The sequence below is a fragment of the Vombatus ursinus genome, unplaced genomic scaffold (genome assembly GCF_900497805.2).
Source record: "Vombatus ursinus unplaced genomic scaffold, bare-nosed wombat genome assembly UNPS02014768.1, whole genome shotgun sequence".
Classification (NCBI taxonomy): domain Eukaryota; kingdom Metazoa; phylum Chordata; class Mammalia; order Diprotodontia; family Vombatidae; genus Vombatus; species Vombatus ursinus.
The window spans coordinates 37,992,577-38,020,535 of NW_020954546.1; the positions used below are offsets into that span (position 1 = coordinate 37,992,577).

Consider the following 27,959-nt stretch of genomic DNA (forward strand, 5'->3'; position numbering starts at 1 on the left):
TTCTTTCTTTCTTTCTTTCTTTCTTTCTTTCTTTCTTTCTTTCTTTCATTCTTTCTTTTTCTTACTTCCTTCCTTTCTTTGTTTTCCTTTCTTCCTTTCTGTCTTCCTTTCTTTTTCTTCTTTCCTTCCTTTCTTTCTTTTCCTTTCTTCCTTCCTTCCTTTCTTCCTTCCTTCCTTCCTTTCTTTCTTTTAAGGATTTCTTTCTTCTTCTGTCCATAGCCAGTGAGGTGCTTCTTTGGCATCCTTGAACAGAGGGGAAAGGGTGCCTTATCCCTGCCCTTGGGAAAATCCAAAGCAAATCAGACTTGGTTCATTTCTTACATCAATCAGTCAATCAATCAATAAGCATTTATTGATTGTTTATTCTATCATTCATTTATTAGCAATAAGTGCTGTGGAGAGTTTAGAACTTGGTCAGTCATTGAAGATGCCAAGGTCATCTACTGCATCCCAGGCCATCACCAGTCACCTTGATTTTTGTCCTGCCACTGGACTTTGATGACTTTGGGAGAGAGAGGGAGGCTAATGACTTTGTGCAACCCTGTCTCACTTAAATCCAATCCGCACACAAGTCAAAACATCACCCTGTGAGGTTATCGGTCCTCTTTGAAAATGAAGGATGGACAACAACAAGCATTTATTAAGCACCTACTGTGTGCCAAGCACTATGATAGGTACTAGGGATACAAAAACAACAAATAATACTATTCCTACTCACAAGGAACTTATATGCTAGTGCGGGAGACAAGTACATGTGCAAGCATATGCAGAATATCTATAAAGATAATAAATAAAAAAAACCACAAAGTCATAAAATACAAAGTAGTCTGGGAGACAGGATGCCAGCAGTTGGGGGAATCTGGAAAGGCTTCATGAAGTAAATGGCAGCTCCATCCCACCTTTGCTGCCTTATTTCTTAGTCCTCTCTTTCACGAACTTTAACCTCCAACCAAAGTAGACTTTCCACTGTTCACATTTCAGGGGCTGGCTCCAGTGAGATAATACACATCAAGCACTTTAGAAACCTTAAAGTGATTTGTAAACCTTAAGAGGGTATTTAAATGCTTGCTGATGATACCCTCTTCCATCTCTGTTCACTTGTGTAGGCTCTCTCCCATTCCTGAGATGGATTCACTTTCCCCCACCCCTACCCCAAAACTTGGCTCTGTCTACTCCGTTTAGCTGGCACTTTGGATACAGAGCTAGACCTGGAATCAGGAAGACCTGAGTTCAAATCCTGTCTCAGATATTTAGAAGTTGTATGACCCTGGGCAAGTCACTCAACCTCTGTTCACCTCAGTTTCCCATCTGAGAATGATACTAGCACCTGCCTCCCAGAACTGTTGTGAGGATAAAATGAGATAATATTTGTAAAACTCTCTGCAAACCTAAATTGCTAAATAAATGCGATTTTTTTGTTAGCTGCTATTATTAACATCTTCTCCCTTCCTCCTCCTCATCATCATCACTGCCATTCTCTGTCTGATACATCAAAGTATAGAGATCAGAATTTTAGAGTTGAAAAGGACATTAAGTACGAACCCCCTCTACAACCTCTAGCTTCAACTTGAAGGAGTCTACTGTTGGGAACACCACCATCTCCTGAGGCAGCTTATTCCACTTCTGGACAATTCTAATTTTTTAGGAAATATTTTTGATCATCCAGATGAAATCTATCTCTCTGCTACTTTCAGCACCTACTATGTTGCGCTATGTATTGTATTAAGTTCTAGGGATATGAAGAAAGACAGAAAAACCATCTGCTCTCAAGGAAGTCAGTCTAACATGTAAACAACTATATGCAAACAAGAGAAAGCACCAAGATTAAAGAGGACTGGGAAAGGCTTTTCTTCAGAAGATGTGACTTTGGATGAGACTGGAGAGAAGCTAGGGAAGTCAGGAGGTAGAGATGAGGAGGGACAGTGTTCTAGGTATAGGGAATAACCAGTAAAAATGCAAGGAACCTGGAGATGGAGTGTCCTATATGAAGAATGGCAGGGATGCCAGTATCACTGGACTGCAGAGCATGTGGAGGGGAGGAAGGTATAAGAAGATAGGAAGGCTCTAGGGTATGGAGGGCTTTAAAAGCCAAAGAGCCTAGTGGACAGCTTGCATGTGCTCCATCACCATGTCCAAAACTGAATTCATTATCTTTTCCCCCTCAAGCTTTCCCCTTTTCCTATCTTCTCTATTACTGTCTATGACCCTATGCTTTTCCTAGTGACCTAAGCTCATTATCTAGGTATCATCCTTAACCTCCCTCCCTCTCTCTCTCTCTCTCTCTCTCTCTCTCACTTTCTCTCTCTCTCTTCCCATCTCTCTCTTTCTCTCTCTCTCTTTCTCTCTCTCCTCTCTCTCTCTCTCTTTCTGCCCCTGTCTTCCCTCTCTCTGTGTATCTCTCTGTCTCTCTCCCATCTTTCTCTCCCCCCATATCTCTCTCTGTCTTCCCTCTCTCTGTCTCTCTCTCTCTGTCTCTGTGTCTCTCCCCCTAACCCCCATATCCAATCTTGCCAACTCCTGTTAACTCTACCTTCCTGAGGGAAGGAAGCCCTGCTCCAAGGTGGCGTTTGTGTCAGAGGAGAGAAGTAGGCATACACACTAGAGATGTTGCAAAGATAGAATTGATGGGACTTGGTAACTTGGATATGGACTTGGGATATGAGGATAGGCTGGGATAAGAGAGAACAAAAAGTTAGATAATCAGCCTAGGTCACTGGGAAAAGTCACTACTGTCCCGAGACAGTAACAGGAAAGATAGGAAGAGGGGAGGGTTTGAGGCAGGAAAGATAATGAGTTCAGCTATGGACACGGTGAGTTGAAGATGTCTGTGGCACATGCAGCTCAAGGGGTCCCGTGGGCTCTTTGGCTTTCAAAGCCCTCCATTGCTGGCCCCTTCCTGTCTTCTTACACCTCGCTTCCCTCCACATGCTCTGTGATCCAGTAGCGCTGGCCTCCTGGGTGTGTTTGTCACAGAGCACTCCATCTCCTGACTGGTCACTTTCAGTGGCTGTCCCCCGTGTCCGTCATTTTCTCCCCTCTTCCTCTGCACTTCATAGCTTCCCTCTTTCTTCAAGGCCCAGCTAAAATTTCACCTTCTGCAAGAAGCCTTCCCTGATCCCCCTTAATGCTGGTGCCTTCCCTTTCTTGATAATTCCAGTTTATTCTGTTTATAACTTGTTTGTACGTAGCTGTTTTCATGTTGTCTCCTCCATTGGTCTCTGTGTGTGAGCTCATTAAGGGCAACGACTGTTTTTTGCCTTTCTGCGCATCCTCAGCGATTAGCACAGTGCTTGACACATATGAGGTGCTTAATAAATGTATGTTGATTAACTGACTTCCACGGATTGCTTTTACTTATACCCTTAGGAGAACAAGCTAAATCTTTCTTCTGCTGGTCATCCCTTCAAATACTTGAGCAATTTTCCCTTCTGTAGGCTAGACTTCCCCAATTAAATTAGATGTTTTCTGTAGAGCAGTTTTGAGATTATTGGTACTAGTTATGGCACCATGACAAACAGTTAATCATTTTCTGTTCCAGCACAAGGACACCCAGCTTTACTCTCTCAGCTCCAATTGCCTTCCCTTGCACCCCTTTGCAGTTAGATAGCATTGCTAGTCTCTGCTGCCCCCTCGTGGAGATAGTCAAGATTCCAGAAGAAATGAGTAGCATCATTTCCACACAAAGGGCCAAGACAGCCTTTCTTAAGACCTAGCATTTAGAGCCGGAAGGGAGATTATCCGGTCCTTGGACAAGGGAGCTGAGAATCTAGAGAGGTGAGGGATCTTCCCGTGGTCATGCAGGCAACAAGTAGCTGAGTCCTCACTGAAAGCCACATCTTTTCGCTTCAAATGCAGTTTCAACCATACTGCCTCCCTAGGGAGAGAGATGCTGACCACAGGATGTTAGAGGGGGAAGGGTTCTTAGCAATCCTCAGCTCCAACTGCTCCCATTTCACAGATGAGGAACCCAAAGTTCATACATATAAATTGTCTTACCCAAAATCACATAGTTAATTAGTGTCAGAGTCGGGACCTGAACCCAGGCCTCTTGACTACTAGGCTTTCTCTAGGTAGAAATGTCTCAAGATTAAAGCTGACTTTTAAGTTTCTAAGAGCTCAGAAAAATATGAGAGGGATAGTAATGAATACAGAAAGGAATTATTCATTAAAGGGTTATTACAAACATTTGTGGTTTGTAAGAGAAAATGGTAGATGGGCATGCCAGCAATCTTCAAATATTTGAAGGTCTGTTATGTAGAAAAGAGATGAGAAGCATCTGTAAGATAGTTGTGTCCAACTCTTCAAGACCCCACTTGGGGTTTTCTTGATAAAGATACTGGAGTGGTTTGCCCTTCCCTTCTTCAGTTCATTTTATAGATGAGGAAACCGAGGTAAACAGAGTTAAGCGACTTGCCCAGGGTCACACAGCTGGTAAGTGTCTGAAGCTGAATATGAACTCATGAAGATGAGTCTTCCTGACTCCAGGCCCTTTGATCTATTCACTGTGCCAACAATCTTCAGATATTTCAAGGTCTGTTGTGTAGAAAATGAATGAGGAACAGCTCTAGGACAGTGGTAACTTATCAGAACACATCGATTTAAATCCCAGCCCTTTCTCATGAGGACTATGTGACCTGGATCTGCACTTCATTTTCTCATCGCTATAATGACAGTAACAGACAAGAATCCTTCAGAGATCTCCACTAGATCTAAATTGAATGATCCTAGGCGAGCTTAAAAAGGGGCAGAGCTATTAAAGAAATCTATGTGGCCACCCAGGGAATTCATGTGCCAACTGAGATTTTAAAAGAGCAAACAGAAAACAAAAGTAATTGTAGGATATGGGTGATCTAGAATACAAAAGGATAGCACAGACCTGTAAGAATAATGACCAGGATGTGAAGCCCCAAACAATCTGAGACTTAATCATTGATACTAAAGATAATAAATTTTAAAAAGTCATTTTTAGCTATGCTGAGTACAAGGGGGATCAGAGAAAAGGCAGGGCCATCATTTTGCATAGATGACAGCATAATAGACAGTACTATGCAGAGAGAATTACCAATTATTTTTCCTATCAATTGAGGAGGAAGATGTCTATGGTACATCCAGTTAAAGATGTACAGTAGAAACAATTTGTTCTGTGAAGTTTGGATTCAGTCAAAGGGCTACACTTGAGGACTGAGAGGACCACATGTGGCATTGAGGCTGCAGGTTCCCCACCCTTGGATAGGGGATCACCAGAAAAAAGGCACGGAGAAAGGTGATGAAGCATCATGTGGGAGAACCGTAGTAGGGCAGTGGGGCCGAACTGTAGGCTACGTGAAGGAAAACAAATTATAAGAAGATTAAAAAGGTAGGAAGGGGCCAAGTTGTGAAGAGATATAAATGCCACACAGACAATTTTTATATTTTATAGCCTTTGTCTAAAACAAAAATGGGTAACTGAGATTTGAAACCCAAGATAAATGGGAAGATATAAAAGAACATATACCTAGTTGCTTTCAACATGTTCAATTCCCCAGGCCTGGGCATGATAAAAGAACTTTTGAGTATCAATTAATTAACTTAATAAGTATTTATCATGTATCTGTTATTTGCCAGGCACTGTGGTAGATTTAGAGGGTACAAAGAAAGAAAGAAAGAAACAGCCTCTGCTCTCAGTGAACTTGCCTTATATTGATTACTGAGCCATTGTGGTGATCCTTGAAAAATTCTAGAGAATAGTAGAAGATAAACAACTGGAGATCAGCACATGTGGTTTGATTTTTCGAAAAGGGGAAGAAAATGAGTTTTTTTTAAAAAATATAGTCTAAACTTAGTAGGGGCAGCTAGGTGGCGAAGTGGATAGAGCTCTGGACTTGGAATCAGGAAGACTTATCATCTACATGAGTTCAAAGCCAGACACTCATGCAACCCTAGGCAAGTCACTGAACCCTGTTTGTCTCAGTTCCTCATCCGTAGAATGGGCTGGAAAAGGAAATGACAAACTACTCCAGTATCTTTGCCAAGAGAACCTCAGATGGGGTTACAAAGAATCAGATACCACTTAAACAACTCAACAACAACAAAAAGAAAACCTTAGTAACTGTAAACAAACACATTCAAATACACAAATGAAAATTTAAAAATGATTGTACTAGAAACCCTAAGTTTCCACTCTTAAAGAAAAAAAGAGAATTCTTTAAACCATTTGTCTTGGGTTTCAAATCCCAGTTATCTATTTTTGTTTTAGACAAAGGCTATAAAATATCAAATCCCTTGTGTGGCACTTATATCTCTTTACAAACTGACCCTTTCCTACCTTCTAATCTTCTTCTATATTCCTTCCCTTCACGTAGTCTACAATTTGGCCATACTGCCCTACTGTGGTCCTCACACATGATGCTTCATCAAGTGAACTTATCTTGGATTTTAGGAAAAATTCCAGAAGACATTACTAAAGAGATGATTTTTTTTTAGCACTTAGGGAAATACTGATCATTAGAAGCCAGCATGAATTTTCAAGAGGCAGTTATACATTTAACTTTCTGAGGAAGACAACCTGAAATTTTCCCAAAGCATTTTATGAAATTTCTCCTAGCATTGTGGCTGACAAAATAGTAAGATATGTTTAATCTGATGGTAATGCAGATGATATATTGCTGGGGGCACAGTGAGGGGGTGGGAGGGTTGGCATGCCATTAAAAAACCCTATAAAAGTCCTTTTAAAAAGTTGCCTTGTCTGAGGGTGGCACACAAGAGCAAACCATGCTATCACCTATATCTAACCTTGTATAGGGTTTTCCACTGATAATCTCTGTGTCAATCCCCCACACACATCCCTTTTGGAGCTGTAATTGCATACTCTATTTCCTAACTCTTCCCACATTGTCCACATTGGTCCACTTTGGGCTAGATCCATCATCAAATGTGGTTTATTCAACATAGAACACATTCTTTTTCCCACCAGAGAGATTACTCCCTCTTGTTGATTGTCTTTGCTTAATGACTTAACTAGGCAGGTAGGTAGTACAATGGCTAGAGCCCCAAGCCTAAGGTCAAGAAAATTTGAGTTCAAATTTTACCACAGATGCTTAGTAGCCCTGTCATTTAATCTCTTCCTGACTCAGTTTCCTCATCTGTAAAATTGAGATAATAATAATATCTACCTCCCAGTGTTGTTATTTGTTATTTATTTGGTTATTTATTTATTTTATTAATTTATTTTGATTATCAACAATCACTTCCATAAGCTTTTGAGTTTTAAATTTTTCTCCTCCTCCCTCCCCAAGACGGCGCTCAATCTGGCATAGATTATACATATACATTTCTATTACACATATTTTCACATTAGTCATGTTGTAAAGAACAATTAGAAACAATAGAAGGAACCACAAGAAAGAGGAAACAAAACAAAACAGAAGAAAATAAAATAGCAAATAGCATGCTTTGATCTGCATTCAAACTCCATAATTCTTTCTTTGGATGTGAATAGCATTTTCCATCATGAAATATCTTAGATCCTTGCATTGCTGAGAAGGGCTAAATCTTTCAATGTTAGTCATCGCACAGTGTGGCTGTTACTGTGTACAACGTTCTCCTAGTTCTGCTCACTTCATTCAGCATCAGTCCATACAAGTCTTTCCAGGTTTTTCTGAAGTCCATCTGCTCATCATTTCTTATAGCACAATAGTATTTATGGGATAATATTTATAAAATGTTTTGTAAACCTTAGAACACCACAGAAGCACTAGTTTATGTTACTACTACTCATTTATTAGTACAAGTTGGCATATCTCTCCAGCGGTGGGGATCTGACAGATTGAATTATAATAAGTAGCACAGTGGATAGAGTGCTTGGCCTGGAGTCAAGATGACTCATCTTCCTGAGTTCCAATTTGGCCTCAGATACTTATTAGCTGTGTGACCCTGGTCAAGTCTCTTAACCCTGTTTGTCTCAATTTCCTCATCTGTAAAACAAGCTGGAAAAGGAAATGGCAAACCACTCCAGTATCTCTGCCAAGAAAATCCCAAATGAGGTCACAAAGAGTAGGACACAACTGAAAAATGAATGAACAACAAATAATGGTCAAATTCCTTGAACACGTCCATCTACTCTTAGTGCCTTCACTTTCTCTTCTCTCACTCCCTCTTCTCAATCTTCTGCAGTGTGGCTTCTGACCTCATCATTCAACTGAAACTGCTTTCTCCAAAGTCATCAGTGATCTCTTATTTTCCCAATAACCTGATTTCCTCACAGTCTCCATCCTGCTTGACCTCTCTGCAGCATTTGACACTATTGGCCATCCTCTCCTCCTCGATACTCTCTCCTTTCTGGGTTTTCATGACACTCCTCTTTCCTGGCTCTCCTCCTACTTATCTGATCACTTCTCATTCTCCTTTGCTGGCTCATCATCCATGTTACACCTACCCTCTAACTCTGGGTGTACCCCAAGCCTCTGTCCTGAACCCTCTACTCTTTTCTCCCTATATTTTCTCACTTGGTGACCTCATCACTTCCCATGTGTTCAGTTGCAGTTTCTAGGCACATGACCCAGCTTTATATATTTTTTCTCTCTCTCAATACATATATATATATATATATATGTGTGTGTGTGTGTGTGTGTATACACATATAGATATATACACACATACATCACATACACTTTTTATATATGTATGCATATATGTATATATGTGTATATATACATGTGAGTATGTGTATACATATATAGACACACTCCTCTAAATGTATATATGTGTGTGTATTTGTATGTATACCCCTCTGATGTCTCTTCTGTATTCCTATCTTGCATCATGAACCCCTTATTAAACATTTGGAACTCAATATCTCAAAGGCATCTCCAACTCAACAGATCCAAAATAGAACTCGTTATTGTCCTCCCCAAACCCAGCCATCTTCAAACCTTCCCCATCATTACTGAGATCACCACCACCTTTCTAATCCCCCAAGTTTGCTAATTCTGTCGCCCGCTCCTTACTCTCCTGGAACCCATAGACTGCTCAGTTGAAAAAGTTGGCCATTTCTATCTCTATAACATCTCTTGCCTATGTCCTCTCCTCTCTACTCAAAAATCAACCACCCTAGTTCAGTCAATCATCACCTCTTTCCTAGACCATTGCAAATGTCTCCTTTTTGGTTTCTATGCCTCTTCACCACTACAATTCAATTACCAAAATGATTTTCCTAAAGTCCTGGTCTGGTCATGTTACTCATCCCTAGTCAATAAGTATCACTAACTCCCTATTATCCCTAGGATGAAATACAAAATCCTGTCTGGCACTTACACCTCTTCACAACTTGGTCCCTTCCTACCTTTCTATTCTTCTTATATGTTACTTCCCTCTATGTAGTCTACAATTCAGTCATGCCCTACTATGGTTCTTTTACATGACGCTTCATTACCTTTCTCCATGACTTTGCTCTGGTCATCCCCTATTCCCTTGTTTCCTTCAATGCTCAGCTCAAGCCCACCTTCTGCCATGAATTCCTAACGTACTCACTTCCCCAAGCTACCTTTTATTCAGCATATATTATGAGTAATATTCATATATGTACATGTTTTATTAAAATATACATTATCATGTGAGTTCCTTGAGGCCAAGGACTGTCTCACTTTAGACTTTACATCCCCAGTGCTCAGCACAATGAAAGGAACATACTAAATACTTAATAAATGCTTATTAATTGATTTTTTGATTGTATAACAGGGCGTGGTCAACGGGAGCCCCATGATCTGAATATGTACGGTATGCCCTGCCTACAGTCAAGCTATATAAGGAGATTTCAAAATCCTGCATCTGGAAGTAAGGGATGATGTGTAATGGAAAGGCCCTCTTCTCTATTTCAGAAAATGTGCAAGTATTCCGTGATTGTTTCTGACTGCTGAGTCATAACTGATTATGATACAAAAATACTTATCAACAAATTGTGTACTCTTTTTCTTGATGGTAAAGGAAGCTGCAACTGCTACAAGCCTTTGGGTAGATAGAGAGGCAATAGTAGCAGCAGCAGTGACTTCCTGCTTCAAGTTACCTATCCCAGCCTATCCACCCAGGCTAACATGTGGCCAAGAACTCAGTATCTCTGGATTTTTTTCTCTTTGTGTTTGTTTTTTCCTGGTCTTATTTGAAGAAATATTGTAGAGCAAAGATGAGACTATGACCTTCTGAGCTTTGAAAGATCACAAAAGCCCTCAGGAGTCCAGGAACTGGAATCCATAACAGCCAGGTAAGGTACAAGCAAGGTCCTGAGGAATGACTTTCTTGACCCAGCCCAGCAGTGAATTGACTTCCATCACATTGGGGATACCACTTTGGAAGGATGTGTGCTTTGTACCAACTGCTTTATGTTTGAGCCAGTTTTACCTAGGGACCTAGGTAATATAGAGGATTATATACCCCCACATGGGGGAGGTATTTGTGTTTGTGCTTTGGTTCTTGTTATGTCTTTTCCATAAATATCCATTTATAAGAGCTAATTGACATTAATTGGTTAAATGGTAGTGGGACAATGGACAATCACTGGCAATTGATATTGAGGGAAACACATCAGAATGGGGACTTCAGCCAATAGCATTAGAAAAGATAATCTCAACTCTTTAGGGGATACCCCAGAAGTCTGAGGGAAGAAAAATAGTCTTGTTCTGGAAACTCAACTTTCCAGTTGAGTGCAAGCTGGGATGAGGACCCTGAGAATGTACAGTGGTCCGCTCTTGGGACCTGACTTGCCAATGAGAGTATAAGTTGGAACAATGAGCCACAGAGTTTATAGTATGGGTTCTTAACCTGGGGTCCATGAACTTGTTTCTGTTTGATATTTTTATAATTGTATTTCAATATAATTGATTTCCCTTGTAATCTTATATAGTCCATTTTATGCATTCCAAAACATTATTCTATGAAGGGCCCATAGGCTTCACCAGACTGCCAAAGGGCTCCATGGCACAAAAAGGTTAAGAACTCCTGGTCTATAGTTAGCTGTCTTTTGGGTTCCTAGTTTGCTATTGAACATGGGAGTTTTGATAAGGACCTCCAGAGCATATAAAATACCATCATGCTCCTAATGGTAAGTCCTTAGCTCAGTTCATATTCAAACAATAATCTTTAATTACAACAACTTTGATGAAGGATCAGCTAGCTTCCTCTTGCATATGTCCAGTGATAGAAACCTCTATCCCTTTTGAGACAACCAATGTCACTTGTGAATAGCCTTGAATCAGGCTTAAATCTATCTCTGCCATTTCTACCCATTTCACCTGGTCCTCCCCTCTGGTGTTAACCAGGTCAGGAATAACATCTTCTCCATATAACAGCTCTTCAATTATGTGGAAACAGCTATGATTCCCAGCCTGAATGTTATCTTCTCTAGGCTAGATATCCTGAGTTCCTTCACTTAGTTCTCATGGATCATGGTCTTCAGTTCCTTCATTTGCCTGGATTCCTTCCTCTGATTGATACTAGTTCTTCCAAATAGTCTTCCAAAAATGTGATTCCCACAAGTGAATACAAATCTATACTGAACAGAACACTATACAGTGAGATTATTCCCTATTTTATTCTGCAAATTGTGGTCTCTTAATATCATCTCAGATCAAATTAGCATTTTGACTGCCATATTAGAGACATTTCAGGATAGCTAAGTGGTACAGTGGATAGAGTTCTGGTTCTGGAGTCAGAAAGACCTCAGTTCAAATCTAGTCTCAGATACTTACTAGTTGTATGACCTTGGGCAAGTAACTTAACCTCTGTCTGCCTCAGTTTCCTTGTCTGTAAAGTAGGGATAATAATAACATCTATCTCCCAGGGTTGTGGTGAGGACCAAATGAGAAAATATTTGTAAAGCACTTAGTAGAACACCTGGAGCATGGTAAGTGCTATATAAATGCTCCCCCTCCACATCACATTATTGACATATTGAACTTGCAGTTCACTAACTCTTAGATAGTTTTATGTAAACTATTGTCTAGCCATGTCTCTGTTTTCCTATAATAGTATCAAAGGATCATAAAGAATTGAAAGGGAACTTACAGGTTATATAATCTAATTCCCTCATTTTATAGATGAGGAAACTGAGACTCAGAGAGCTTAAATGACTTGCCTGAGATCTCATGTGTAAACATTGGTAAATAATAGGGACAGGATTAGAACTCATGCCCTCTGCCTCAAACCTAGTATTCTTCCCATTGTGCCATGTTGTCTCCTGCACATATGCAACTAATTTTTAAAAAATCTGAATGTAGAAGTCTTAATTTATCCCTATTAAATTTTATATTTTTGGACTCAGTCCATCATTCTAGCCTACTGAGATCTTTTTACATCCTATTTTCCAATTTGTTAGTTATCCGTAAGTAAGCACATAATTTGGAGCTAATGGAACTTAGCAGTCGTCTAATCCAAGCTCTACCTTTAATAAATGAGAAAATTAAGACCCAGAGAAGCTAAGTGGGTTGCCAAAAGACATACAGTTAGCAAAGAGCAAAACCAAAATTTGAACCCAATCCCTCTGACTCCAAGCCTGGGGCTCTTTCCAATACACCATGTCATAGTCCAAAGCTCAGCATCACCACCAGAACTGATTAGCATGTTATCCCTTCCTCCACCCTAGTCACTGATATAAGGTCCTTGAGGGCAGGGACGGTCTCACTTTTGTCTTAGCATCACTTATGCCTAGTGCAATTCTTGGCCTGCAGCGGGTGGTTAATAAATGCTTTTTGACTTGACTTGACTTGAACAGTGCAGGACCAAGGACAGATCCCAGACTGTCAAATTGAGATGACATGAATCTTGGAGAATTAATCAATGTGTTAGATGACAGAATTTGGATTTCCCCAAAATCTTGACAGGATAGAATTATAGGCTAAGTATAATGTGATAAAATACAATATGAATGAGTCTTTATATTTCCAAGCATCAATATGTAAAACACTCTAGGAACAGTGTATAGCATAAATTTAAATTCTGCTTTGGACACTTACTATCATATAATCCTGAGAAAGTCATTTAACCCCTTTGATGCTCAGTCTCCTCGTTTATCAAATGGGGCTAATAATATCTCCTCTATCATAGAGCTGTGAGGATCAAATGAGATAGTATATGCAAAGAACTTTTCAAACCCCAAAAGCACTCTATAAATATTAGCTGTTATTATGATACTTAATTTTTAAATCACCTTCTCAAGTATTGCATTGGAAAGATATGGTTAGAAAAATTAAAACGTGAAAAAAGATTTGGGAATTTAGTGCACTACAAACTCAATATGACTTAATAGTGTGGCAAGAGTCTCTCCCTTCACCCCACCCTCAAACTAGTTCAATCTTAGACTGTAATAACAGAAGCCCATTCTTCAGAACAAGGGAGCTGATGATCTTGGTGTACCATGTCCTAGTAAGACCATATCTAAATTATAGTACTAGGAGTTACCTTGATAGGGTGGACCACACCCAACAGAAATAAACAGGATTGAGGGCAGCCCCCAAATGATGCTCCATTTGAGCAGGTGTTTAAGAGAGTGGGAATGTTTATTTTGTAGGAAAGAGGACTTGGGGGAGTGAGCATGATCACTTTAAGTATTTGGAAGGCTTTCATGAAGAAATGCAGTGGGACTTATTCTGCTTGGCCCTAGAGAGTGAAACAAGGATAAACAGGTAGAAGTTATAGAAAAGTAGATGTAGAATTGATGCAAGGAAAAAATACTTCTTAAAAATCTGAGCTTTTGGGGGCAGCTACGTGGCGTAGTGGATAGAGCACCGACCCTGAAATCAGGAAGACCTGAGTTCAAATCTGACCTCAGACCAAACACTTGACACTTACTAGCTGTGTGACCCTGGGCAAGTCACTTAACCCCAATTACCTTTAAAAAAAAAAGAAAAGAAAAAAAATCTGAGTTTTTCAAATGTGGAATAAGCTGCCAAGAAGATACTGCATTCTCCTTATCTTTAAAATCAGGAAGTTGGTCTAGACGACCCTTAAGGTCTCTTCTGGCTCTGATATCCTCTATGTATAATGATCACAAAGCATATGCTTTATGTTTTCAGTACTATTGTCAGACATACAGCGATCTATTTTTCTTCCCTTGTTGGTCCTCTGGTAGAAACAAATAAAAGCATTCATTGCTGAGTTAGGGTTTCAGTCATGATTCACAGATGTGGAATACATATATAAAGTTCTTTGGTCCTTGTGAAGGTGGTTGAGCTTTCACTGGTACGTTGTAAGCTGTCACACACACATGAAATTTAGCTTCATTACTGACATGGTCTAACCAAAGTATCCAGTATCCCCAACATCCAGACATTCTCCCACTGAGCAAGTAAAGAATAAGGGTAAAGGGGAAGGCTAAGTACGTGTGGATGGGAAGAGGGGAGAAAATAGTGATTCACAGTGTTATTGAAAAGAGGAACAGAAGATGTAAACCAAAGCTTTGATAAAAAGGTATGTTTGGAGTGGACAAGTGAAGTATGATTTATGTTACAGTTGAGTGTTACAAATAATTTCTTTTCTTACTCAATCTAAGCAAAACATCAGGTGGCAGTTGGTGTAGTGGTACAGTGTTGTTTTTCCTTGGCATTTAAACTAATCCCTTCTAGTCAAGGATTACCTACCATACAAAATGTAGAATGAGACAAGGTCCCTGAACAAAGGCCTTGACCTTTATAGATGGATTAGATAGTCTAGACTGAAGGGTCCTTCAACATTGGTCATTAGCAAACAGTTATTAAGTGAATGACTGTTTGTGCTTGGCCCTGCTGCAAAGCTTATATATAATGGGAGTTAACAAGGCTCATCCTCAAACTCAGAGGAGATTACAATCTAAGAAAGTTGCTGATGAAGTCAGACAGTTAAAAAAAATACCGATAATCAAACATATTTGGATAATACAAAGAGAGACAGAAAGAAGGAAGGAAGGAAAGAAAGAAGGAAGGAAAAGAAAGGAAAAGATGGAGAAAGATACAAAAAGGGACAAGAAAGGAAGGAAAGGAACAAAAGGGAGAGAAGTAAGGAATTATCAGTTCCCCTGCTGGTGATTAAAGGCATGAACAAGCTTAACAAATTAACCAAAAGGGGATTCTGAGCCCAGTTAAAGTCATAGTGGATGGGGGTAGGGGGCAGAATCAGTCAGTTCTCACTAGCCCTTCATGGGGAATAGCACTGAGCCAATTATAAGTGTTTCACACAAAGTCTCCACATGAGCTAGGTTCTCTCATGGTAGTGATGAACTAACTCCACATATTGCTCATTCAGTTGTATAGAGACTTTATGAGTTTAGCTATGCACTTCTTCCCCCTGAAATGACTTTTTAAAATTAGTTTATTTTGATTTATCAATAATCACTTCCACATGCTTTTGAGTTTAAAATTTTTCTCCCCCTTCCACCCCACCACCCTCCCCAAGACGGTGCACAATCTGATATAGGCTATACATTTACATTCATATGAAACAGATTTTCACATTAGTGATGTTGTAAGTAGAAATTAAAACCCATAGGAGGAACCATCAGAAAGAGGAAACAAAACTCAACAGAAGAGAAAAAAAATAACAATTTGGCTTCCATGGTTCTTTCTTTGGGTGTGGATAGCATTTTCCATCACAAGGCCTCTGGAGATGTCTTAGATCCTTGTATTGCCAGGAAGGGTTAAGTTTATCAATATTAGTCATCACACAATGTGGCTGCTCACTTCGCTCAGCATCAGACCATACAAGTCTTTCCAGGTTTTTCTGAAGTCAGCCTGTTCATCATTTCTTATAGCACAATAGTATTCCATCACTTGCTCAGCCATTCCCCAATTGATGGGCATCCTCTCAATTTCCAATTCTTTGCCACCACAAAAAGAGCTGCAATGAATATTTTTGTACACGTGGGTCCTTTTCCCGTTTGTATGATCTCTTTGGGATATAGCCCTAGAAGTGCTATTACTGGGTCAAAGGGTATGCACATTTTTATAGCCCTTTGGGCATAGTACCAAATTGCTCTCCAAAATGGTTGGATCATTTCACAACTCCACCAACAGTGCATTAATGTTCCAATTTTCCCACATCTTCTCCAACATTTATCATTTTCCTGTTTTGTCACGTTGGCCAATCTGATAGGTGTGATGTGATACCTCAGAGTTGTTTTGATTTGCATTTCTCTAATCAAGTGATTCAGAGCATTTTTTTCATATGACTATTGATGGCTTTGATTTCTAATTTAATTTAATCTTAATTTCTAATTTCTAATTTAATTTAATCTTCATCTGAGAATTGTCTGTTCATATCCTTTGACCATTTATCAATTGGGGCTAGAGTGACTTTCTAGGACTCTAGCTTGTGTATTAGTGGGATAACATTGATGGCTTCCATTGACTCTGAGGAAGTCACAGAAGTACTAGTTATTTTCCATATTATCTCTTTGGGTTTGTGCTCCATGTGGCCCCATCACCTCTAAGAGTGTAGGGTTGCCTGGAATGTAGTCTTGTTGTCTAACCACAGTTAGTCAGGATGGACACAGATTGGGCAGATGCCTTTCAGGTTTCAGGCAGACTCATCCCAATAAGGATAAGTAGAACAGAGGATGGATGTGTAAGGAAGAGGTTCATCTTAGCTGGTAGACCTGCCATTGGGTAGAGTAGAGGGCACAACACATGTGTGTTGGGGAAGGGGTACATTATTGTGTCTGCCAGTTTCCAGGAATGCCTATCGGTACATAAGAACTTCCTGTGTATATAGATAGATATGGATATATAGATGGATATCTCTACGTATCTACATACCTGTGATATATGAAGATGTATACATATACACATACTTTTTTTATACATACACACATAAATTCTATCATATCAGATTCATGAGGAAAGTTCTGGTCTAGGGTTAAGATGGGGTTGAGAAACCAGCTGTTGAGCGGGATAGCACAGACTGGTGCCAATCTCCTTGGACTTCCTCCTTCCTTATCAAGATCACATGGATGGTAATCAGATGCAAAGAGGGCATGTACTAGAAAAATGCATTGGACTTGGAGTCTGAAAAGTGGGATATGAATCCCAACCCTCCTGCTTACAAGCTGAGCTTAGGTGATACTAATACTATCTACTTCATAGAGATGTTTTAAGGAAAGCACTGTGCAAATTGTAAATTACAAATAAATATAATCTATTATGTTAGATTAAATCTTAGTGTCATGTTTCAGACAGGAGGACTCTCTTGGCTAAAACTCACCCACAACTAGTTCAGGGTGTTAGACAGAAAGGGAAGGTTAAAGACTTTATCTCTATGTGGTCTTGGCAGGTGGACAGAGGAAAGAGATCTCGCCTGGCAAGTGTCTGTTTATAAGTCCAAAATTATTCTTAGTGCCTAAGAGACTAGTTTATTTACTGGATTTCCAGGTCTCTAAAGTTAAGACTAATATCTTCAAAGAAGAATGAATGAGCTATTTCTATGTGTTGCCAATTACTTGGTTGAGCAGTGAAAAGTTCCATGAGATCAGTTAAGCACTAGGTCCCCAGTGCCTACATTGAGGAAGCACCATACAGTGGAAAGAGTCCTGGCTTAGGAGTCTGAGGAATTGTGTTCATATCCCACCTCTAATGCTTACTAACTGTATGACCTTGAGAAAGTCACTTAACCTCTAAGGCCTGCTTTTCTTCATCGGTAATACGAGGTGGTTGAACCTCTGAGGTCCCTTCCAGCTCTAAATCTCTGATCCTATGATTTGACTTCCTTGCTCAGTTATTGACCAGTCAATAAGCATTTATTAAGCACCTACTATGTGCCAGGCACTTTGCTAAGTGCTGGAGGTAAAAGAGAAGGCAAAAGATAGTTCCTGCCTACATGGAGCTCACAATCTAACAGAGCAAGCAACATTAAAAAAAAACCAAAACTATATACGTGATAATTGGAGTTAATCAATACAAGGAAGGCATTAGAATTAAGGGGGAAATACTTGTCACAGAAGATTAGGTTTTGGATGGAACTTGAAGGAAACCAGGAGATGGACATGAGGAGAGAGACTGTTCTAGGCATGGGGAACAGTTAGTGAAAATGGCCAGAGCCAAAAGATGGCATGTCTTACCTGAGCAGCAGCAGGGAAGCCAGAGTAATGGATCACAAAGTATAGGCATGAGGAGGGGAGAGAGAGTGAAGCGAAAAAAAGACTGGAAAGGGCCTGCATTGGTACTGTCATCCCAATTAAACTACCCCAAAATTATTTTATTGAGCCAGAAAAAAATAATAACAAAATCCATTTGGGAGAACAAAAGGTCAAGAATATCAATGGAATTAACAAAAAAAATGTAAAGAAATGAGATCTAGCAGCACCAGATCTTAAACTAAGTATAAAAACTTATCTGGTACTGGCTAAGAAATAGGTGGATCACTGGAATAGAGTAGACATACAATACATAGTAGTAAATGATTATAGTAATTTTGTGTCTTAAAAATGTAAAGATTTAAGCTTTTGGGATAAGAACTTACTATCTGGTAAAAAAAATTATTGGGAAAACTGGAAAACAACGTGGCCGAAACTAGGTATAGCCCAATATCTTGCACCATTTACCAAGATAAGGTCAAAATGAATGCATGATCTAAACATAAAGAGAGATATCACAAGTAAAATAGAAGAACGTGGAATGTATCACCTATCAGATTTATACATAGAAGGATTTGTGAGTTAACAAGAAATAGAATATAAAGTGGATAATTTTGATTACATTAAATTTAAAAGATTTTATACAAATAAAACTAATGTAGCTAAGATTAGAAGGAAAGCAAAAATTGGTGGGGAGGAATTTTACAGAAAGTTTCTCAAAGGCCTCATATCTCAAATAGATAGCTTGGGCAAATTTGAGTCATTCCCCAATTGATAAATGCTCAAGGGATATGAACAGGCAGTTTTGGAAGAAGAAATCAAAGCTGTATATAGTCATATGAAAAAATGATCTAAATCAGTACTGATTAGAGAAATACAAATTCAAACAACTTTCAGGTACTATCCCACACCCATCAGATTGGCTAAAATGATAGAAAGGGAAAATGACAAATGCTGGGAGGGATGTAGAAAAATTGGGATGCTAATACACTGTTGGTGGAACTGTGAACTGATCCAACCATTTTGGAGAGCAGTCTGTAACTATGCCCAAAGATTTATAAAATTCTGTATTATTAAAAGAGTTATTAATTGATCAAGCAATATCACTATTGGTCTGTTTCCCAAAGTGATTGGGGGGAAAAGGAAAAGGACCCATATGTTCTAAAATATTTTTATGAGCTTTCTTTGCGGCGGCAAAGAAATGGAAATTGATAGGATATCCATCAGTCGGGGGATGATCATGATGAAATCCTACTGTGATGTAAGAAATGATAAGCAAGTTGATTTTAGAAAAACATGGAAAGACTTGCATGAAATAATGAAGAGTGAAACGAGCCAAACCAAGAGGATGTTATATACGGTAATAACAATATTGTTCCAATAGTAACTGTGAATGACTAAGCTATTCTGAGTTATATGAATATTCAAATCAACTATAATGGATTTATGAAGGAAGATGCTATCCATCTCCAGAGAAAGAACTGATATGTGGAAGTGTGTATTGTATGGTTCCACATACATACCTGTGTCAAATATTGGCTTTCTCTAGTTGAAAGTTGAGAGGGAGACAGCTCAGAAGTAAAAATGTAACAAAAAAGTAAATAAAATAAATAACATAAAAAGAAAAACAAAAGAAGACCGGAAAAGTAGGAGGGGGCCAGGCTGTGAAAGGCTTTGAATGAATTTTATATTTGATCCTAAAAGTGATTGGGAGTGACAAGTTGATTGAATAGGAAGGTGACACGGTCAGATGGGCAATTTAGGAAGATCACTTTGACAGTTGAGTGGAGAATGTGCTGGAATAGGGAGAGATGTGAGACTTGGAGACCAAGCAGAAGGCCATCGCGATAGTCTGGGCATGAGGTGATGAGGGCCTGCCAAAGAAGGGTAGGAACAATGAGAACTATAGCTGTAGACTTAATAACAATTTTAGTGAACAAAGAAGGAGTGAAGGAGAAGTGACAGGAATTTGGGAAGAAAATGACAATATGATCTTCAAATTAACCTTACACTTGTCTCATATCCTCATTGGACTCTGAGAAACCATGATGTAAGAAAGGGGTTCCACACTCCCCTCCCTAGTTGATCAATCAATCAACATACAATCCCTAGATATAGGAGGAGAGTGGGCTGAGGTGACTACAAGTTGGAAAATATTTATTGTGTATGTTCAAGATTAGTAGAGTGGGCTCCAAGCCATAGAAGGCTTTGCAGGTACATATACATACGAAAGTCTGAGAATGTGGTTAGGAAGGAGATAGACCTTGGCCTTGCCTCAGGCTTAGCTTTTGTATTTGCTTATATTCATTTGTATAACAGACATAAAACATGTTGGGTCCTCCAAAACAGAGTAAGGGATCAGACCAACATAGCTTTATGGGGTTTCTGGGGCACAGTTCTCTTGAAATGAGCTTGCGAGGGTAGGATTCCCAACTGAGAATTTAATAGGGAACCACACAGACTTTTCATCCTGAAGCTGGAGAGGAGGGAGATCTCTCACAAGGACATAGATTTCAGTGGCTGGGATATATGGTTCAAAAAAATAGATTGAAACCTAAAAAGTGCTGGCTAGCTAGGGCTCCTCTGAATATCAAAGAACTTGATGTTTGAAAGAAGGGAAAAAATCATTTATTCAGGGCCTACTTGGGAGGCAGTGAGTTAAGCATTTTACAAATAGTTATCTCACTTTATCTTCACAACAATCATGGGAAAGTGGGTGCTATTATTATCCCCATTTTATTGTTGAAGAAGCTGAGACAGAAAGGTTAAATGACAACTTTCAGCACACCCTTGGAGAATATTCAATCCTTCTTTGGTCATTCCCTTTAAGGATTTTCCTTTCCAGGTGGTCAAAGGTGAGTGTTTCCTAGTCTGATCATTACCCTAATCACTTCAGGCAAGAGTCCTTCTGAGACAATAAGATACCAGACACTGAGGTCCTTTCTCCAACTAAACTGCCAAGCATTCAAATTCTGCTGCAAGGAACAAACTCTTGATGTTGTTCAAATGCCAAATGTGCACTTGCCAAAAAGACTATTTTTGTGGAGAACTCACACAGGGCAAGCGTTCAAATGGTGGTCAAAAGTGATACAAGGACACTCTCAAGGTCTCTCTTAAGAACTTTGGAATTGGGGTCTCTCTTTCGGATCTGCCATCAACGAGTGGACCCAGTGCCACGATGCAGATTTTTGTGAAGACTTTGACGGGGAAGACCATCACCCTAGAGGCTGAACCGTCCGATACTATTAAAAATGTCAAGGCTAAGATACAAGATAAGGAAGGTATTTCCCCCTGATCAACAAACATTGATTTTTGCAGGCAAGCAACTGGAAGATGGACAAACTTTGTCTGACTACAACATTCAGAAGGAGTCTACCCTTCATCTTGTTCTGAGGCTTCATGGTGGTGCCAAGAAGAGAAAAAGAAGTCTTACACCACTCCCGAAAAGAACAAGCATAAGAGAAAGAAGGTTAAGCTTGCAGTTCTGAAGTACTGTAATGTTGATGAAAGTGGCAAGATTAGCCACCTTTGATGAGAGTGCCCTTCTGATGAATGTGGTGCTCGGGTCTTTACGGCTAGCCATTTTGACAGACATTATTGTGGCAAGTGTTTTCTCACCTACTGCTTCAATAAGCCAAAAGACAAGTAAATGTATATGTGTTAATAAAAAATAATCAACTAAAAAAAAAAAAAGAACTTTGGAATTGATTGTGTGATGTGAGAGACACTGGCACAGGACCGAGTAGCATGGTGTACCCTTATCAGAGAAGGGGATGTGTTCGATGAGCAAAGCAGAATTGAAATAGCTCAAAAGAAATGCCAGATGTGCAAATTTAGAGAATCCACCCTAAATCTTCACATGGACTATTTGTACCTGACCTATGGTAGAGCATTCTGAGCTTGTAGTGGTCTGATCAGCCACAGTGGGACCCAATGAAACTTGACTCTGGCATAGTGGTGTCATTTTGATCCTCTTCCAGAATGACCAACCAGGCTGGTCATTACCCTAATCACTTCAGGGGAGAGTCTTTCAGAGAGCAGTTAGGAAAGAGGATCCTAGGGGTGGACTGGAAGCTAGTTAGGCTTTTCATAAGAACGACTAGAAAGATCACGGTGCAGGACATTTTGGGGGTTGTAATTAAAGAAAAATGGATAATATTTATCTCTCAGATTAGTCCGAAGGCTTCTGAGACTAGGACAATTTTAAATTTTAAAATTAGGATCAAAGAATAAAATCTTTTACTCAGTTTTGAAGAAAACTTGACGCCATGGAATCTGCGGATTCAGATCTTGTATCTGTTTTGTTGGAAAAATTCACTTCTGTCCAAAAGTCATTTCTTTATTGACTCCTTAGCTCGTTTTCCACATAATTGCTCCAAATTTTTCTTTGCCCTTCCCCTTCACCAACTCCACTCCCAAATCCCACTCCCCTCCCTTAAAGCAAATGACCTTGACTCAGTTTCACTGAGGAAAGTGGTATCACCACTTGACAGCTTTTTCATTTCTCCCCCTCCATTCCTTACAATGTCCTAGCATCATCACTTCTCTTTCTGCATTTCCCCAGTCACTGAAGGAAGGATAAATCAATCAACCAATAAGCACTTATTAAGCTCTTTTTATGTGCCAGGCCCTGGACTGCGAGTGTGTATTTGTAGAGAAAAGTAAAACAGCCCCTATCTCAAGTAACTTAAATTCCATTAGGGACATGATGTGTACATCTGTAGGAATATACAGAATATATATTTATTTTGTGGGGAGTGCACTAGCAGCTGAGGCGATCAGGGAGAAAGATACCCATGCCACCGAGGTATGAGAAAAATGCCCACTAAGGTATTCAAGGATACCCATGTCACTGAGGTGTGAGAAGACTAGAGGTGGGGGGATAGGTTATGAAGGGCTTTGTGTGCCAAACAGAGGATTTTGTATTTGATCCTGGAGGTGAGAGGGAGCCACTGGAATTTATTAAGTAGAGGAACAGGGCAGGAGACATGGTTGGACCCTGGAGTGAGTGAGAGTGATCAGTCCTTTCCTTGAATTTGGTACCTCAATGAAAAACAACATACTTTCATAAGATATGGCAAATATCAAAGATTCATGGAAAAATGAGTGAGAATTATATGAACTGATACAGAGTTAAAAAAAAGAAGAAGAAGAAGAATCAGGAAAATAATTCACAATGATGACAATGTAAAGGTTGATATTGAATCATGACTTTACTGGTCCAATAGCGAAGCAGGCTTCCCTCCTCTCTGCAGAGGAGTGGGGGAATGTAGGTTATGTTAGACAAGATCAAAGGGTTGATTTATTTTTCTTAGTTGTATTTCTTTGTTAGGATTGAGGATTTCTTTATTGGAGGATTGTGTTTTAGAGGAGGGAGAGGTCATTTGGAATGTGATGATAATGCAAATAATGCACAAAGGAGTATCAATAAAGTTATAACCTCTGCCCACATGTTTTATCATTTTCCTTTTTGATTTGGGGCAATGATAATTAGGACACACACACACACACACACACACACACACACACACACACACAACCAAAGTGGTTTCTGATGATCCTGGCTCCAGAGACAGTGGTTGTATCTCCCTCGTTCCAGCTGGTCTCAGTGAACACGTAGCTCACAACAGGCATGTAAGTGGGATAGGACAGAGGTGCCCTATATGCCAGGATGTTCAAAGCTGATTTTTTCTCTTCCTTCTAATCATCTTGAGAGGTCAGACCTTCTGGTTGCAATGAGGACAATAAGCATGTGCGGCTAATTCCATTGGATTTGGAATGCCGGGTTCCATGAGGTAAATGGGATAGCCACAGCAAAGTGCGGGCACAGGTGAAAACATTTTTCACAACAACCCTATGATGTGATAATACTACTCCATTTTACGGTTGAGGAAATTGAGAGTGACACAAGTTAAGTGATTTGTCTCAGGTCACACAGCTAGTGTCTGAAGCAGGATTCGAATTCAGCTCTTCCTGACAAAAAGTTCAGCACATTATCGGCTTCAGTAACATACGTACTTCCATGTCCTTGGATCTCTTTAATTCAGTGACACAAGGATCCGTGCTCACAGCAGCCAATTCTTAATTAAGATAAGGTATATCTTTGTTCCACCCCCCCCTTTCCTTTTTTATTCCCTTGGGTGCAAGCTTTCTCTGAGTCTGTGTGGTCCTATGTCAATACAAAGCAGAGGCAGTCATTGGGAAAGACAACTCACATGACAGTTCAGGCTTTGTGCCTAATACCTTAGGTGGCCAACCTTTTAGAATCTTCTCTTTGACTCACTGCTTTTCTGCTTTGGGTTTTCCAGTGGTTAGGAGACAAGGCTGATCTCTGCTTCCAAATCTATGCCTCAGGATCTTTGAACATTACAGTTGACTGAAGGGATGAAAGGGGGATTGCTTTTGGGCACTTATAAATTATTGAGTAGGTAAGTGGCGCCATTGTGCACAGAGTGCTATACGTGGAACCAGGCAGACTCATCTTCCTGAGTTCAAATCTAGCCTCAGACACTTACTAGCTGTGTGACCCTGGGCAAGTCACTTAACCCTGTTTGCCTCAGTTTCCTCATCTGTAAAATGAGCTAGAGAGGGAAATGACAAACTACTCCAGTATCTCTGACAAGAAAACCCCAAATGGGGGCATGAAGAGTCAGACACAACTGAAAAATGACCAAACAAAAAAAAATTTTTATCCATAGCAAACATATAGGCTGTGCCCTTTCTTCTATGATGTTGCAAGTGACCATTGACCTCTGACCTGTAACTTTGTGAGGTAGACAAGATGTGACATAGAGAGGTCCCTTATGAAGTTCAGGAATATAAGCAGGCAAAAGTGATGCAATGGAAATATGTATATATGTGCAATGTAGGTACGTGTATGCTATTTAACTATTTTATCAGGCAGCAAAATGTCACATTATATATGTATACATGAGTATGTACTAGTAGGAACATCATTACTATTATTGAAAGGTGATATGTCCTTGAATTTACATTAGAGATTATATACACCCACACCCACACCCACACACATATATATATGTAATCTGATGTAATTTCAGCTGATATAACAGTCACTAATTTGGTCTATAGTATGCTCCCTAGTATAGCTGAGGAAATTGAGTACTGGTTTGTTTTTTTGTTTGTTTGTTTGTTTGTTTGTTGAGGCAATCAGGGTTAAATGACTTGCCCAGGGTCACACAGCTGGTAAGTGTCATGTGTCTGAGTCCAAGGTCCTCCTGACTCCAAGGCCAGAGCTCTATCTACTGAACCACCTAGCTGCCCCCAAGGCAATTATTCTTTTTTTGTTTTTGTTTTTTGGGAAGGCAATGGGGTTAAGTGACACATAGCTAGTTAAGTGTTGAGTGTCTGAGGCTGGATTTGAACTCAGGTCCTCTTGACTCTAGGGCTGGTGCTCTATCCACTGTGCCACCTAGTTGTCCCGACTGAGGGAATGGAGACTGACACAGATTAGTCTGGGGTACTTCCTAGTCGTTGTCAAAGTGGAATGAGTGGCAATTCTATGTTGGTCATTTTGTTCTATGCAATCCTGATGATCTACATTCTCTAGCCAGTTTCCTTATAGTCCCCTTGACTTCCTTGTTTCTCAGGCAGTAGACGATAGGATTTAACATGGGGGTAACAATACAGAAGAGGACTGAGACCAGGATGTCCACATCTAGGGAGTAGACTGAGCCGGATTGGTTGTAGTTAAAGATAGCAGTTCCAAAGAAGATGACCACCACAGTGAAGTGAGAGGCACAGGTGGAAAAGGCTTTGCCCCGCCCTAGAGCAGACTGGATTTTCAGAATGGCAGAGATAATGAGCATATAGGACACAGCAGTGAAGAGGCAGGGGCTCACACCAATGGTGGCACTGGCCACATAGAGTGCGACCTCATTGACTGAAGTGTCTGAGCAGGAGAGCTTCAGGAGTAGGGGGATGTCACAGAGAAAATGACTGATCTCATTGGAACTACACAGAGTGAGAGTTGCCGTGAGCCCTGTGTGTGTCAGAGAATTCACTAATCCACACAACCAGGACCCAGCTGCTAAGTAGGCGCAGACCCTCTTGCTCATGAGGACTGGATAGCGTAATGGATGGCAAATGGCTATAAACCTGTCATAAGCCATAGTGGCCAACAGGACACCCTCAGTACCAGCACAAGTAACAAGGAAGAAGATCTGGGACAGGCAGCCTTCATAAGTAATGGTCTTCTTCTCTCTGAAAAAGTTCACCAGCAAGATGGGGACAGTGGTGGAGGTGTAGCAGATGTCCAGGAAGGACAAGTTGCTGAGGAAATAATACATAGGAGTATGAAGAACAGGGTTGATTCTGATGGCTGTTAATATGAGGAGGTTCCCCAGAAGAGTTACCAGATATACAACCAAAAATATTAGGAAGAACAATCCCTGTAGTTCTGGATGGTTGGAAAACCCCAGGAAGAGGAATTCAGTAATTGTTTGATTTTTCTGGCTCATATCGAAGAAAGATGAGAGGGAAGTATGTACTGAAAACATAAGGGGAGAATATAATTAAGTAGGAGCAGTGATAGGGGGCATGCACATCAGTATTCTGTTACACACATCTGGAGTTACCAAGGCAGCTTGCCAGGACTTTCTAAACTTCGTTGACTAAGTTGACCAGCTCAGGTGGGCAATTTCCCTGTGGGTTTGAGTGGCCACCAGCACTCCACCCAATTCTTTCAAGAAGTGAAGGCTTGTCTCCCCTTTTTTGAAAGGTTACTGACCTTTACATGAAAATGACCCCAATTCTCCCATTCCTTTCTCACACACAGAACCATACCTGGGAGTTTTTGTATCTGGGGCAAAAATCACAGATGCACATGAGTAGCACAGATCTCTCTATTAGTGAAGTAGGATGCATGGGACGTCTTCCTTCCATGGGGGAAACCAAGGTTCTGGGACTGTGTAGGGAAAGGAAGGAGGGCAGAGTAAAAAAGTAATTCATTCTAGCCTACCATTTGTTACCTTCCTATTTTAAATCATTATTCTTACTAGCTAGCTACTAAGTCTTGCTGTTTCTAAACTGCTGCAGATTGTGCTGTCAGCACCCTTTAAAACTGGCGCCCTGGGACATAGCCATGTCACCCTGCCCTAGTAATAACCCTTCACAGACACACATACTCCCTTCTTTCCCAATATTCCCAGGCTCCTCTGCTGTGGTCAATGTTGTTTTTAGACCAGTTTCTCAAGAAATTTTTGCAGTTTGGTCCTCTGATCAATTTTATTTTCCTTAATGGGATAGTTTCTCAGAATTTCTAAGTTAGAAGTCATTTTAGAATAATCAATCACCTTTGAATTCGTTTCATAGGAACACTACCCCATCAAGGTAAACTGTTCATAGATTAATGCTTATCTCCCATCAAACATTATCTACCTCCTGGGTGGAATAATTAATACAATCATAAACCTTAACATATCCCATTCCTCTTAAGCCAGTCATTCTAACCTTTGGATTCTTCTGTGAGATTTCTGAGTCTTTGCTTAATCTGTTTTGAAACCCCTATAGAAGTCATTCATTCATCTGCTTTTCAGAAGAGATTCCAGTATCCAACACATCTTCCTGTGAGAAAATTTAACCTAATCATTTCCCATTTGATCTAACTATGTCGAGATAACCTTGTTTGGGTAATACATCTCACATTTAGAAGGAATTGTCAGGTGTCTCTTGGCCCGCTATGATTTTTACTTGTAAGCTTGACCCTCTAAGTTAGTTCTTTCAGTCCATTAACCATTGCGACTGTTGTTTTTTACACTCCATCACCCTACTTCCCATCCCGCACCTCCATCAAGAAAGTGACCAACACAATCCACAGTATTCCAGCTGGATTATTGCAGCCGATTTGACATGTTTTCTGTATTTGTTTGACTTT

The 27,959-nt window shown here is 40.0% G+C and overlaps 1 protein-coding gene across 1 annotated transcript in view; it reads right to left on the minus strand.

The window, feature by feature from the left end:
• The window catches only part of LOC114042957 (olfactory receptor 5V1-like), a 48,553-nt gene that overhangs the window by 902 nt on the left and 19,692 nt on the right, over positions 1–27,959 (minus strand). The window contains exon 2 of the mRNA XM_027861733.1: positions 25,626–26,573. Coding sequence (XP_027717534.1) covers positions 25,626–26,573 — 948 coding nt within the window. The remainder of the gene's footprint in view (positions 1–25,625; positions 26,574–27,959) is intronic.